The 14,753-nt window shown below is 42.9% G+C and overlaps 1 protein-coding gene across 1 annotated transcript; it reads left to right on the forward strand.

Moving 5' to 3' along the window:
* Window positions 1-231: 231 nt before the first annotated feature.
* LOC149390458 (uncharacterized) lies at window positions 232-4,372 on the forward strand. The gene is made up of 2 exons (XM_089619939.1): window positions 232-3,264; window positions 3,742-4,372. The coding sequence occupies exons 1-2, from the start codon at window positions 438-440 to the stop codon at window positions 4,203-4,205; spliced, it is 3,291 nt and encodes a 1,096-aa protein (XP_089476065.1). The 5' UTR covers window positions 232-437; the 3' UTR covers window positions 4,206-4,372.
* Window positions 4,373-14,753: the final 10,381 nt, after the last annotated feature.

A 14,753-nucleotide genomic window follows, 5' to 3' on the forward strand; every position in this document is an offset into this window, starting at 1 on the left:
TGAATATATTACCATATGCATATGTATGGTGTATGTATGAATCAAAAGCGTCGACGTTTTGTACAGGATGTTGTACTATTTCCTATTATGGAAAACGGAATATTTGTGCCAGAAAGAGTAAACAAGAGGATTCTAAGTTCTAACTAGCCAAGGAAAATAAAAGTGAAGAGTGGTAAAAATTTATCCAATAATACAAAAGAGATTTCTGCTGTCCCCATTATCAATAATGAAATCTTCTGTGATGCCATTTGCTTGTATATTTAATTTTTTTAATCAGTATTTACGTATTGCCAACCAAACCCAAACGCAGGTTTTTCTGCAAAAACAGAGAGCTGAGGTATATTCATGTACTTCTCTCCTTGGGTTCTTTTATTGGTGAAAATAAAATCATTGAGACAGGACAGTCACTTGTTTTGTGGATTAAAAGCAATGTGAGAATGATCTTCCTTTTATTATTTCTCACAATATTTTCTCAGCTTTCAAACAACAATTTTGCCGTAAACCAGGAAGGTCAGTCCCTGATTTCTTGGCTCAAAACCCTAAACACATCATCATCAACACCACAGTTCTCTTCATGGAACCAATCCCATGAAACCCCATGCAAATGGGAGTTCATCAAATGCTTGTCTGACCATGACTTTGTCACAGAAATCACAATCACTTCCATTAACCTTCACACAGCCTTCCCAACTCAGCTGATATCTTCCTTTTCCCATCTAACCACACTCGTCCTCTCTAATGCCAACCTCACCGGAGAAATCCCGAGCTCCGTCGGAAACATGTCGTCGCTTCTCACCTTGGACCTCAGCTTCAACGCCCTGACGGGAATAATCCCTGACGCCATTGGAGGGCTCATCAATCTCGAGTCGCTGTCTCTGAACTCGAACTCCCTCCGAGGAGCTATTCCTCGGACCATCGGAAACTGTACCGCGCTTCGGCAGCTTGAGCTTTTTGACAATCAGCTCGCCGGAGAGATCCCGGAGGACATCGGTCGTTTGATGGAGCTGGAGGTATTCCGCGCCGGAGGCAACCCAGGGATCGTCGGAGTGATCCCGACGCAGATATCGGATTGTAAAAGGCTGATCGTTCTCGGGCTCGCCGACACTGGGATTTCCGGGAAGATTCCGGCGAGTATTGGGGAGCTGAAGAACCTCCAGACTCTTTCAGTCTACACCGCAAAGCTCACTGGAAACATCCCAAGGGAGATCGGAAACTGCTCGGCGCTGGAGAAACTGTTCCTGTACGAGAACCAGCTCTCCGGCGAGATTCCGGGCGAGCTTGGGCTGATGAAGAATCTCATGAGGGTGTTGGTGTGGCAAAATAATCTGACCGGAGACTTGCCCGAAGGTCTCGGGAATTGTTCATCTGTGACTGTAATAGACATGTCGCTGAACCGCCTCACGGGAGTGATACCCGAGGCTCTCCGCAATTTGGCGGCGTTGGAAGAGCTTCTTCTTTCCGAGAATCAGTTTTCCGGGAACATTCCGTCGTTCATCGGGGATTTCGAGAATCTGAGGCAGCTGGAGCTGGACAACAACGGCTTCTCCGGCGAGATTCCAAGTAGCATCGGAAAGCTGAAGCAGCTCACTCTGTTCTACGCGTGGCAGAATGATCTGAATGGAACCATACCGCCGGAGCTGGCGAGCTGCGAGAAGATTCAGGCGCTTGACCTCTCGGGGAACCGCCTCTCTGGTCCCATCCCCAGCTCGGTGTTCAACCTCAAGAACCTCTCTCAGCTCTTGCTCATCTCCAACCGGATCTCCGGCGAGCTTCCCTCCGATATCGGAAACTGCACAGCCCTAGTCCGCCTCAGGCTCGGCTCCAACAGCTTCACAGGGAGAATCCCGCCGGAGATCGGATTCCTCCGCAGGCTAAGCTTCCTCGAACTTTCAGAGAATCGATTCTCCGGCGAAATACCCAAAGAAATCGGGAACTGCACGAAGCTGGAGATGGTGGACCTGCACAGAAACCAGCTCACCGGAAATATTCCATCGTCTCTCCGGTTCCTCTCTTCTCTCAACGTGTTAGACCTATCCACGAACAGAATCTCCGGTGAAATTCCGGAGACCATTGGCGAGCTCGGCTCTCTCAACAAGCTCATCATAAGCGGTAATCTAATCGGCGGAGAAATCCCGAGATCTCTGGGACGGTGCAGAGATGTACAGCTGTTGGACATGAGCAGCAATGGACTCCGCGGCTCAATCCCCGACAAGATTGGCCATTTACAAGGCCTCGACATCCTCCTCAACCTGAGCCGGAACTCCCTCACCGGTCCAATCCCCGGAAGCTTCTCAAACCTCTCGAAGCTCGCCAGCCTGGACATCTCCCACAACCGCCTCACCGGAGCCCTAGAGCCGCTGACCGATCTCGACAATCTCGTGTCCCTCGACTTATCGTTCAACGACTTCTCCGGCTCAGTCCCGACCACCAAGCTCTTCCGAGACCTCCCCTCCACCGCTCTCACTGGAAACCAAGACCTACGCATCGCCGCCGACCACCGAAGACCCGCCCGCCGGAGAACCTCCCTCGCGACGCCGATCCTCCTCAGCCTCGCGGCGGCTCTGCTGGCCGCCCTCGCCGCAACCGCTCTGTACATGAGAGTCTGCGGACAGAGCTGGCACAGAGGCCACCACCACGGAGACGACTGGGAGTTCACTCCGTTCCAGAAGCTCAACTTCGAGCTCGAGGAGCTTCTCTCGAGCCTCTCCGACTCGAACATCGTCGGCACAGGGTGCTCCGGCGTGGTGTACCGTGTGGAGACTCCGTCGAAAAGGGTGGTGGCGGTGAAGAAGCTATGGCCACCGGAGCAGCAGAGTCCGGTGGTAACGAGTAGAGGTGGGGATAAAGGTTTAAGGAGGAGGCGAGACGAGTTCTCGGCGGAGGTTGGGGTGCTGGGGGCGATACGGCACAAGAACATAGTGAGGCTGCTGGGGTGCGGGGACAACGGGCGGACGCGGCTCCTCTTCTTCGACTTCATGGCCAACGGGAGCTTCTCGGGATTGCTGCACCAGAGCGGAGGGCCGTTCTTGGACTGGGACGCACGCTACAACATTCTGCTGGGCTCGGCCCAGGGACTCGAATACCTACACCACGATTGCGTCCCTCCCATTGTCCACCGCGACATCAAGTCTCACAACATCCTCGTGGGCCCCCACTTCCACCCTGTCCTCGCTGACTTTGGCCTCGCCAAGCTCCTCGTCGCTTCGCCTGACTGCTCCCTTCGTTCCAGGGCCATCGCCGGTTCTTACGGCTACATTGCTCCTGGTCAGTCATTTCCAAGACTTGTATTTCCCAAGTTCTACAATTTTTCTTCGGTCTTACATAAATATGAATGCATTGATTTGTCTAAAATTAGTCCAAATGTGTTTTTAACCTTTTTACTAAATGTTTTTTAAGTGATCAAATATTTATATAATTTGAACTATTTTGCTGAAAATTTGAAATATTATGTTATTGATTAATTAGTTTAGTGTAATTACTGTTTCATATAATTTTCTTTGAATTTTTCTGGTAAATGAATGTGTACACCTGATCTTCGAGTTGTTTTATTTTATGGACACAATTAAACCTGAACATTCTATGTTAGCATCTACATTTGAATGTCAACAGGCAAAAATAAAAATCTTTTACCCAAAAAAAAAAAAAATCTAGACCTTTACCTTTTACTAACGTTTTCACCCCCGATATTTTTTTCTATTTGCTAATTTTCCTTTTTACTTAAACTCATGATAAACTGAACAGAATACGGATACAGCCTCAAAATCACCGAGAAGAGTGATGTGTACAGCTACGGGGTCGTGATCTTAGAGGCGTTGACGGGAAAACATCCAACCGGGAATGGGAACCAAGAAGAAGGCCACATAGTGAGATGGGTCGAGAAGCGGGCCCGCGAGGGACGGGGCTTCGCAACCTCGGTGTTGGACCCGCGGCTGATTCACCGCTGTGGGACTCAGATCGAAGAGATGCTTCAGGTCCTCGGGGTCGCTCTCCTCTGCGTGAATGCCTTGCCCGATGATAGGCCCGCCATGAAAGACGTGACGCTCATGCTCAGAGAAATCAGGCACGTGGCTAATACTAATGAAGATTGCTCAAAGAAGAAAAGTGTAGCTCATGGAATCAATACTAGTAGTATTAGCCCTACTAGACCTGATAATCAACTTCATTGTTCTAGCTTATACAGATCGCCTGATTCGCCTCTAGCGTGAATAATATAAATGAAATGATTTTGTCTGTACAGTCACAACATACAAATATTTTGTTTTTCTGTTACTATATGATCATTGCTTCATTCACCCTCTTCGAATACAAACTCATGTAACTTCTGATTGAGTAGGTGAAAATCATGGCCTAATAATTAATAAGAGATGAAAAAGCGCTCGTGTAAGTTTTTTATTTATTTTTTGTGACGGTTGTCTTGCAGCAGCAAATAGAGAATATTTGATATGATGGTATTTTATTGATAGTAAGAACTGAGATGCATACTTATCGGAATAGCATACAAAACAATAAATTAATTACGCAAGACATTGTTATGTGTCATTTTCCCACCCAGGTAAAATAGTACCCATCTCAGAAAACAACAAGCGAAACGGAAAAAAAGACGAGACCCACACTCAGAAAACAACAAGCGAAGTGGCTAAAAGTTGTCAAGCCCGGACAAGGTCAGGCCATGAGATCTCAACCGAGAGGACTCGGTCATGGGGTCTCGTGGCCAAAATGATCCTACATTGTCTGTGCGTAAACCATCCTATAAATTGTATGCAAGAACCAAAACGCCCATTGAAATTTTTTTTATTGTCATTAAATTAAATATAGTACACGCGATCTTTTACACAAGTGTTAACCAACTCATGTTTGATGAGCTCTCCGTTTCAGAACACTACATACCGATGATTCTTTGAGCTAAAAATATATCATGGGCTAAACGCGAATAGCATCATTTTGATTTCAACCTAATAATAATCATATCTCAATCAGCAACTAACAAACAGTAAGTGGCCTAGGAAGCCATTTTAAATCAGCTATATGTCTACGGTATATAATAATCATGATGTGTATTACCAAAGCAATCAAATTGGGGGACCAACATAAACAGACATTACTCTCAAGTCCCATCGAAGTTGGGTTCCAAAAGAAAAAAAAAAATTAATATATTAATAAATTGTTGATATGGCGGTACGGGTAGAATTAGAGTGACATTCTGTTTTTTTTTTTTTTTTTTTTTTTTTTTTTTTTTTTTTTTTTCGCATGGACAATGAATATGACACCACCAGACGAAAATTATTTGAATGGCGAAATAGGACCACTATACATCTCAAGTCCAAAGATTTTCACAATAATTATTTTGCTAAGATAGAGAGATCTCATGTGTGCATGTTCTTGGAAGGATACGGTGATCTAAATCAGTATGACAAGGAGTAAGGAAATTTAGGACCCACTGCTATGTAGTGGAGCGCGTACACTCTGGCCGGGTTTCGGCCTTCTAATTTTAGATGGGAGTGTTTTAAACTATTTAAAAATTTGTTGATCGGACTAGACTATTTAAGAAAATAAATCATACTGGGCTAAACAGTTTTAGATCGATCCAGTCTTATTCGGACCGATTTAAGTCGTTTTGAATATTTACCTAATTTATTCTACAAATTTAATAAGAGATAAATATATAAATAAAAGCAAATTTAAAATATCAACACAAACATCTATTAGATGTCCATGGCCTCCCGCAGTCCTCTCGACAATGGTCGGCTTTGCGCCTTGCCTCAAATCATAGTGTTGAGTGCCGGACTCACGCCTACCTTAGTCTCGCACAATGAGGAGAAGACTGTACTCATTTCTTTCCCCGGCCTCGACCGACAAGGAACAACCTAACACTTGGCCATGACCTCTCATGACAAGGGTCATGCCTTGCCCTTGCATCCTTGGGTTCCGCGCCCTTCCTTGGCTCATTCAAGCCCCAAGGTTCTTCTCAAGCCCATCGGCTTTATAAATACTCCCATCACTCTAGGGTTGGCATTATTACCCGATACCCGTTAACCTGCCTTGTTGTAATATGACTCAAAGAGAATATGGAGAATATTTTCTATATTTCACACTATGAGAGGAGAAAATAATCCTCTATTTATACAAGTAATGAGATAAGTAGAAATAATTGCTTTACATGGAAACAATGAGAATTATCCTAGGAAATAGAGAGATGTGACTTCCAAGGTTGGCTGTGAGTGGTCATTGGAATTCGAGCTTGTTGTTTTCAACACTCCCCCTCAAGCTTGATGGTAAATGTTTAGGAGATCAAGTTTGCCACACAGCTCGGAAAAACTTGTGCGAGGAAGAGATTTGGTGAGGATGTCTGCGAGGTGATGGCAAGTCGAGATGTACTCTATTTCGATGATGTTCGACTCTATCTATTAGCTGATGAAGTGTCGGTCGATCTCGATATGCTTGGTTCTGTCGTGATGAACATGATTCTTAGCAATGCTTAAGGCTGCTTGATTGACACAAAGGAACTTGATAGCCCTTCGACTCGATTTTTAGGTCGTCAAGAACTCTCTTCAACCAGATGCCTTCACATACTCCACTTGCTAGTGATATGAGTTCGGCTTCAACACTACTTCGCGAGACTATCGATTGCTACTTGCTATGCCATGTGACAAGGTTTCCCCAGACATAGGTTGTCTCATGTGATAACTATGTCATCCACATATACACTGAGGATGGTGTGTTTGCCTTGGGTGGAGATCTTCGAGAAGAGTGTGGGATTTCCTTGACTTTGTACGTAGTCGCATTGTTTGAGTACATGGGTGAACTTTCCGAACCATGCTCGAGGAGACTGTTTTAGCCCGTATAGAGACTTTTTGAGCTTGCAGACTTTGTTGGCACCTTGATTCTTATCGAATCTTGGTAGGAGTTGCATGTAGACTTCCTCTTCTAGTTCTCCATTCATGAAGGCATTCTTCACGTCGATCTGGATGAGGGGCCAATCTAAGTTGGTTGCAGAGAGAGAAAGATCCTGACAGTGCTGAACTTCGCGGCCGGAGCGAATGTTTCTTGGTAATCGATGTCGTACGCCTGAGTGTACCCTTTTGCGACCAGTCGAGCTTTGAATCTCTCAAGTGTACCATCTGGATTGTGTTCGATGGTAAATATCCATTGGCATCCGACAGTTCGTTTGCCCTGGGGTAGCTTGGTGTGCCTATGTGTCATTTTGTTCAAGGGCTTTGATCTCGGATTACTAGCATCTCGCCATGCTGGGATCTGGAGAGCTTCCTCGATTGACTGCGTCATCTTTTCCTCATCCAACTTCGCTACATAGGCTTGATTGCTTGCGGAGAGATTCCCATAGTACACAAAATCCTCAATCCTGTATGGTTGACAAGAACGAGATCCTTTTCTCAAGGCAATGGGTAAGTCGGAAGATGAAGTGTTACCTTATTCATTGGTGTCGAGGTTCAGGTTTGGAGGGACATCATGGTCGCGAGCTTGTACCGGACTCTGGGAATGGGTCAGTTCGTAAGGGCGCAGTGGGTCGGAGTCTGATGGTTCAGTATTTGGCGAACTAATGATGGGAGTAGTTTGTGACGAGCTGGGTATAGAGAGTATTTGACGTTTCGAACTCGGAGACGAGGTTGAACTTGGGATGAGTGGCGAGCTCAAAGTCGAGGTCGAACTTGGAGACGAGGTCGAACTTGGGATGAGTGACGGGCTCGAAGTTGAGGTCGGACTCGAAGACAAGGTCGAACTTAGGATAAGTGGCGAGCTAAAGCCCGGATTGATGATGAGCCAATTTGGGAAGTCATTGTTGGTATTCTCCCCCTAACAAGCTGAATTGGCGAAGTATGGATTTAGCTCGTGAAAGGAAATGTCCATGGAGACTATGAACTTTCTGGAAATGGGTTCATAGCATTTGCAACTCTTTTGTGTCGCGGAGTACCAAAGGAAGATACATTTAAGAGATTTTGGATCTAATTTCCCTTGAGTATGTGAGTGGGTGAATACAGTGCAACCGAACACTTTTGCAGGTAATGTGGAGATGCGACAGGTTAGAGGATATGCGTGAAGGAGAACCTGAGCTGGAATTTCGTAGTTAAGGACACGCGATGGAATACGATTTATGAGGTAGAAGGCTGTGAGAACTGCTTCTCCCCAGAAATGAGATGGAACGTTTGAGGAAAACATAATTGCCCGAGCGACCTCAAGGAGATGCTAATTTTTTTCTCTCCGCGACTCCATTTTGTTGCGGGGTATACACACATAAGCTTGAGTAGATTATGCCTTGATTTTTAAAGAAGAACTCGAGCTCTAAGTTAAAATAATTTCGGGCATTATATGTATGGACGATCTGGATGGTTGTGTCGAATTGAGTTTGGATCATTTTGTGGAAGGTTTTAAACAGTTCGGCTGTTTTTTTACTTTTCTTTCATCATGTATGCCCAACTTAATCTCGTATGGTCATCAACAAAGAGGACAAACCAGCGAGCTCCAGTGATATTTGAAACTTTGGAGGGGCCCCATATATCACTGTGAATTGTTGCAAAAGGGCGGAATGGTTTGTACGAAGTGAGATGATACGAACTACGAGAATGTTTAGCGAACTCACACATATCGCACTAAATGGAACTGACATTTTTATTAAGAAATAATGAAGGAAAGAGTCTTTTGAGATACATGAGCTCTTTGTGTTGAGGCGAGGAGTGAGCCATCTTGCATTGGAGATGGACATCAGACATGTTTGGTTTGAGGATATCGAGTCAAGTGCTCAGCTCGACATTACCAATTTGTCTCCCTATGACCTGTTTCTGAAACACACGTGAACATTCATCTAAAAAAGTTCGGCATTTGGAATCTTTGTTGATCTTGTGTACAGATAGGAGATTGCAGCGAAGTTGATGAATAAAGAATACAGATTCTAATTTCAAGGACTTCGATATGATCACGGTTCCAATACCGGTCACTTCGGTTTTTGATCCGTTTGCAACGGTGAGTGATATGCCTTTACCACACTTAGAGTAGTTTGTGAATAGATTTCGATTACCGGTCATATGGTCTGAAGCACCGGAGTCAACAATCCAAGCTGAAGGAATCTCCACGCTTACATGAAGGGCTCTAGGAGAGTTACCTAGAGGGCCAATGTCTGAGCTTTCACCATCGATTTAGACTTGTTGGATAAGTTTCTGAAGCATGGAGAGCTGATCGTTGCTGAATGGAGAGCAATTCGAGGTCGAGGTTGATGCAGCGAACGAGGTGGATACCAAATTTTTTATTAAGTTCGGATTTTTGGTGTCATGACTTGACTTCGAATTTTGCGGTCTTCCAAGGAGTTTCCAGCACGACTCTCGAACATGACCAGGTCGTCGACAGTGATCGCAGTAGGGTCATGCTTTGCGAGGTCTCTCTGTCGAGACGAGAGCTGCCAGGCTTTCATTACACGAAGTGAGGCTGATGAGTTTGAACTCGGAATTGAGATTGTGTGAGTTTGATTTCTTCCAAGCATGATTTTCCTTCTGCTTTCTTCATGTATAATCGTGGAGAAGGCTTCCGGAGAGATTTTAGTGGTTTAGTACTGAGTATCTGTCCTCTGACCTCGTCAAGTTCTTTATTGAGTCCGGATAACAGTTTAAACACACGTTTGGTTTTCAGGATCTTGCGGTAGAGTTTCGCGTCCTCAGGGTAGGTCCACTGGTGGTGTTCGTAGAGATCGATCTTCTGCCATAGATGTGTAAGCGAACTGAAAAAACTGAGTAACAGACATCTCTCATTGACGAAGGGTGTGGAGGGTATTCTCGGTTTCAAACAGTTCGGACACATCTTCTGAATTGGAGAAGATTTCTCTAGCTGCTTGCCAGATTTTCACCGCTGTGGAGTAAAGAAGGAAGGATTCCCCGATTTCGGATTGCATGGAGTTTATGAGCCAGGACATCACCATATTGTTCTCAACCTTTCAACTCTTGAACGCAGGGTCTTCACACTTCGGAGCTATAGCCGTGTAGATGAGATAGTCGTCTTTGCTCCGTCCTGAGATGAACATGAGCACGGATTGAGACTACTGTAGAAAGTTGTGGCCATTGAGTTTGTGACTCGTGATATGTTGGGAGAACGGATCGGAGTTCGACTGAGTAGGGATGGTTTGCGAGGTGGACGAAGTGGTGTTAAAGGCGGATGAGTTTTCGAAGGTGTTTGTGGTGATTGATTTTCTGGGCTCTAATACCATGTTGTAATATGACTTAGAGAGAATATGGAGAATATTTTCTATATTTCACCTAGGAGAGGGGAAAATAATCCTCTATTCATACAAGTAATGAGATAAGTAGAAATGATTGCTTTACATGGAAATAATGAGAATTATCCTAGGAAATAGAGAGATGTGACTTCCAAGGTTGGCTGTGAGTGGTCACTGGAATTCGAGCTTGTTGTGTTCAACACGCCTGCTACCCAGTCTAAACGGGTCGGGTAATACCTGTTTGACACGGGTTAATTGGTAATATCCATTAACATTTAAATAGATACGGATACATGTATAACTTTACCTGACTCGCTAACCCATTAACCCGGCCCGTTATAAAATTTTTAATATTATTTTAAATTAGTTACTTTTCTACTTCTAAATTGTTTGTTTTCTAGCTATGAATTTTAACTTGCTTTAATGTTTCCAGTTTAAATTATAATTGACTCTAAATTGTAATTTATAATCTAAATTAAAATTTCTTGAGTGGTTAATTTATTTATTTTTCATTTGTGAAACGGGTTAACGGGTATTGAAATTTTACACCTGCTACCCGGAGGGTATCACTCCTTACCCGACCCGTTTGAGAAAACGGGTTGACGAATACTTTTTTTCTATCGAGTCGGGTGCATCCGTTCATACCCGTACCCGTTGTCATTCATAATCACTACAATGATATAGGTAAGGTCTGACTTAGAACCGAATCCCACTAGAAATCCTACTGATAGGAATTTTACCAATTAAATAATAATTAATTGAGTAATTAAGCCATCACAATTTAAAAATTTGCTAAATAGCCAATATTTTGTAAATTGTAAGTAAATAATTATTATGGTGATGTGACATTGTTTGGACGTTTTTAGCATTCTATTTATGCCATTGGAGTATGATATGGTTATTTACAATTATTAACGAATATTTACAAATATTAATGTCATTTTGGCTCTGTTTATCAACAAATTCCTAATGTGAAAAAAAAGAATCTCTCTCTATCTCTTTCCCTCCCTCCCTCCCTCCCACCCATTATAAACTAGTGTTACTCTTAGCCAAAGGTACAGTTAAATTTCACAAATCCATGCAACTGGCCAATAAACTTGCATATTTAGAGCCTACTTACCGTTATATAGTCATTTTATGTTTTTTTTTTAAGAAAAGAGGGGGAAAAAAAAACTCTCTCTCAAATGCTCAATCGGTATTTCCATATTGGCATATGTTGGAGTTGATCTCATCTTCACGGTGAGGCCAAGTCAGCAGTGAAGCCATCAGTGAAGCCACGTCAGCAAAGTGAGTTTGTTAGACAGTTAGTTACTTGTATAGGAAGTAATCTGGTGTTGTAGGTTCTATCGTGTAACTTGTGTATGCTATAGTCTATAAATAGCAAAGCAAGGTAGTTTATGTTGTCAATGGTGCCCACAAGAAGAGTTGTAGTCTTTATTTTGTACATTTGATGTAATAAAGTCTCATGAAGACTCTAGCTTGTAATTGCCTATCTATTCATTAATAAAGTTGAAACGTTCATTCAATCTTCCTTGTCTGAAGCTTTATGATAAAACCTTAGTCTTTTAGTCCATAAACAAACTTAACAACTTACGAAGAGACAAATGTAGATTTGCATGAACAAACTCTTCGTAGTTTGCTTAAAACGATATATTCGCAATCTTAGGGTCAAAGGACTATTGACCTCAGTATGATTGTTAGAAGAATCTATGATGTCTGGTTATGAGGCATTGAGAGTTGGGGACTCTATAGTTCTTCTAGGTATCTTCCGAAGGTACTGAATTGACCAGTGCACTTCTAGAGACAATATAAGAACAAACCATTTAACCTCTTATGTCTCGAAGTCACTATGTATGAATTGCATCATGCTTACCTTAATCCTGAAATGAGACATGCCATTTCACACCTTAGTATTCTCATTTGAGAAAGTCAAAGTTCGGACTCACTATGTGATTCCGAACAAGGCCTATTGGTGAAGTACTAAGTTGTAAGTCTGTCATGAGTAACTTTGTGAAGTTCTCATAGATATGGAATTCATGTACAAGATTGCTGAAATGCAATGTATGTCACCTCATGCTTTGTTCCTTGGAGTGTGAATAAATGAACTGGCCAGTGTCCAAATTGAGTCCTGACTCTTTTGGATGAAACAATGTGACTTGTTAGCTCCTCGTCAATACATTGTTTCTAACTTATTCACAAGCGACAAAGGAGTTGAGGAAATAACAGCTAGAAGGGTAAAATGGTAATTTAGTAAATCCCGACTAGCTGATGACATTCATGAAGGGTAAACATAGATAATATTCAGTGGATCCGCTCATCATAATTAGGTCGAATTCTTGAGTAGAAAATAAATTCATTTGAACCGAGAGATTTTCAGTGTCAGCTCTTTAGTGGAGTCAGTTGACATTAAGCTAAACTTGGAAAAGGTTTGTGAACTTTTGAGTCCAAGTGTTTAGCTCAAGCTTTGTTCATTTGGGTCCATGAGGTCACTGTCACGAATCACATCGATAGGAATAGTTAAACTGGAAGCTAAGTCAAAACAAGAACGAAAATTGTCGAAAGGGTATTTTTGTCTTTTGAGACATAAAGATGAAATGGATGTCAATAAATTTTGACAAGTTCATTTGATGACTTAATGTCACTCGGCCATAATATGATTAACTGGGCCTTGTGAATTAATTTCATTTCATGAGAATTTTATTGAAAATTCTTAATGGGTCTTTCTCATGTTGTCATGAACAAATGAAGAAGCTTCTAGAAGTTCCTTCTAGAGAGACTTGGGTGCCTACCCTAATAGAGAAATAGGAGAGTTTATTTTGTGCATAAATGTATTTAGATACTTGCCAAAAGAAAAAGAGGAAACAAATTTCCTCCAAGAGGAAAGCGGGAATCGGCCAAGTGAGAGACAAGGCAAGGCCTTGAACAAAATTGGAAACAAATCAAGGCTTCTAGAAGCCTTGAGTTGGCCGAGTGTCTCAAAGGGAAAAAAGAGGAAATTGCTCATGAATATGTGATATTCTATAGAAGAGGAAACTACCTTATTGAAGGTGAGACCTCTCCTATAAATAGGAGCCTCATTTCCTCACATTTCATTCATCCAAGTTTAAGAGATTTGAGAGACTCTCTCTCTAGAACTTTGGCCGAAAATCCTCTCTCTCTCTCTCTAGTTTATTTTCGATTATTTCTTGTCTTGGCACCTAGGTCCTCACTCGACCTAGTGTTTAGCTCTGCGACTTCGAGACTCGTTCTTAAGTCGTAGTGTTTAAAAGTGCCCACTCACTGATTCCTTCTTTTCGAGTGATTTAGTGATAGAAACTTTCGTGGTTGCTCGAGGTGCCGAGGAAAGGAAGAGAGACGTCCTGCGAGGGGAGACGAGCGTTGCAACTTTCCAAAAGCTTCTACAAGGTTCAAGCTTCAAGAAAGGTTAGTGAACTTCATAGCTCATATTGGTTTTTAATTACTTGTACTTGCACTTGTCTAGGTTAGTAAAAACTGTTTTACTTGTAAAAGAAAATTTTTAAAATTCCGCCGCTTACCGAAGCGTTAATTATTTTCTCAAACCCTAGATCGATTCCAACAGTTTAGGACATATGGGGAGATAAGAAAACAAGCTGGAGAGATAGAGAGATTAGAAATTTGGGAAACACTTTTGAGTGAACTTTGTAAGGGTTTGGGAAAAGTGAGAATTTCTGAGAGTATCAAGAACTTGTTGTATTGTTGATTGTTTCATATAGTGGATCATCGTGACAGAGAGACTGGACGTAGGCAATTGCCGAACCAGGATAAAATTGGTGTTCTTGCGTTGATTTTACATTCATTGATCAGTTGCGTGTGTCTGAAGTTATCTGTTCTTATCTGTTTTTACAAAGAACTGGTATTCCGCTGCAACAATTGGTATCAGAGCCTACACTGATCAATGGGATTCGCGAAGATTGAGGTGGAGCGTTTCGACGTCAAAGGCGATTTCAGTCTCTGGCGACAAAGAATGAAAGCCGTTCTTGTGCAGATGAAGATCGCGAAGGCTCTTCAAGGCGACAAGGGTTTTCCAGAAACTACGTCCCCGGAGGAAAAGCAAGAAGCCCTAGATCTTGCTTACAGCACGCTGATTCTCCATCTCGGCGATCGCGTGCTGAGAGAAGTCTCCAAAGAAACCACCGCAGCTGGAATTTGGCTGAAGCTCGAATCGCTCTACATGACGAAATCGCTATCGAATCGAGTCCTGCTAAAAGGAAAATTGTTTGGTTTCAAGATTCCAGAGGACAAACCCATTTCAGAGAGCCTTGATGAATTCAATCGACTGATTATCGATCTTGCCAACATCGAAATCAAAATCGAGGATGAGGATCAAGCCATCATGATTCTGAATGCGCTTCCGAAGTCCTACTCGACGTTTGTGGAAGCCATGAAATATGCGAAGGAATCTCTCTCTTTGGAAGATGTTCAAGCTGCACTGAAGGCAAAGGAGAGAGAGTCCAGATCAGACAAACGACCTGCAGCTGAAAGCTTGAATGTGCGAGGAAGGTCGGAGAAAAACAAATCA

The sequence above is a fragment of the Urtica dioica genome, chromosome 7 (assembly GCF_054948205.1).
Source record: "Urtica dioica subsp. dioica isolate 48M chromosome 7, U.dioica_male_clone48M_v1_H2, whole genome shotgun sequence".
Taxonomy (NCBI): Eukaryota; Viridiplantae; Streptophyta; class Magnoliopsida; order Rosales; family Urticaceae; genus Urtica; species Urtica dioica.

Coding starts and splice junctions, on each gene's coding strand:
- LOC149390458 (XM_089619939.1), top strand. CDS start 438: ATGATCTTCCTTTTATTATTTCTCACAATATTTTCTCAGCTTTCAAAC. Junction 3,265..3,741: donor TTACGGCTACATTGCTCCTG/GTCAGTCATTTC, acceptor TAAACTGAACAG/AATACGGATACAGCCTCAAA.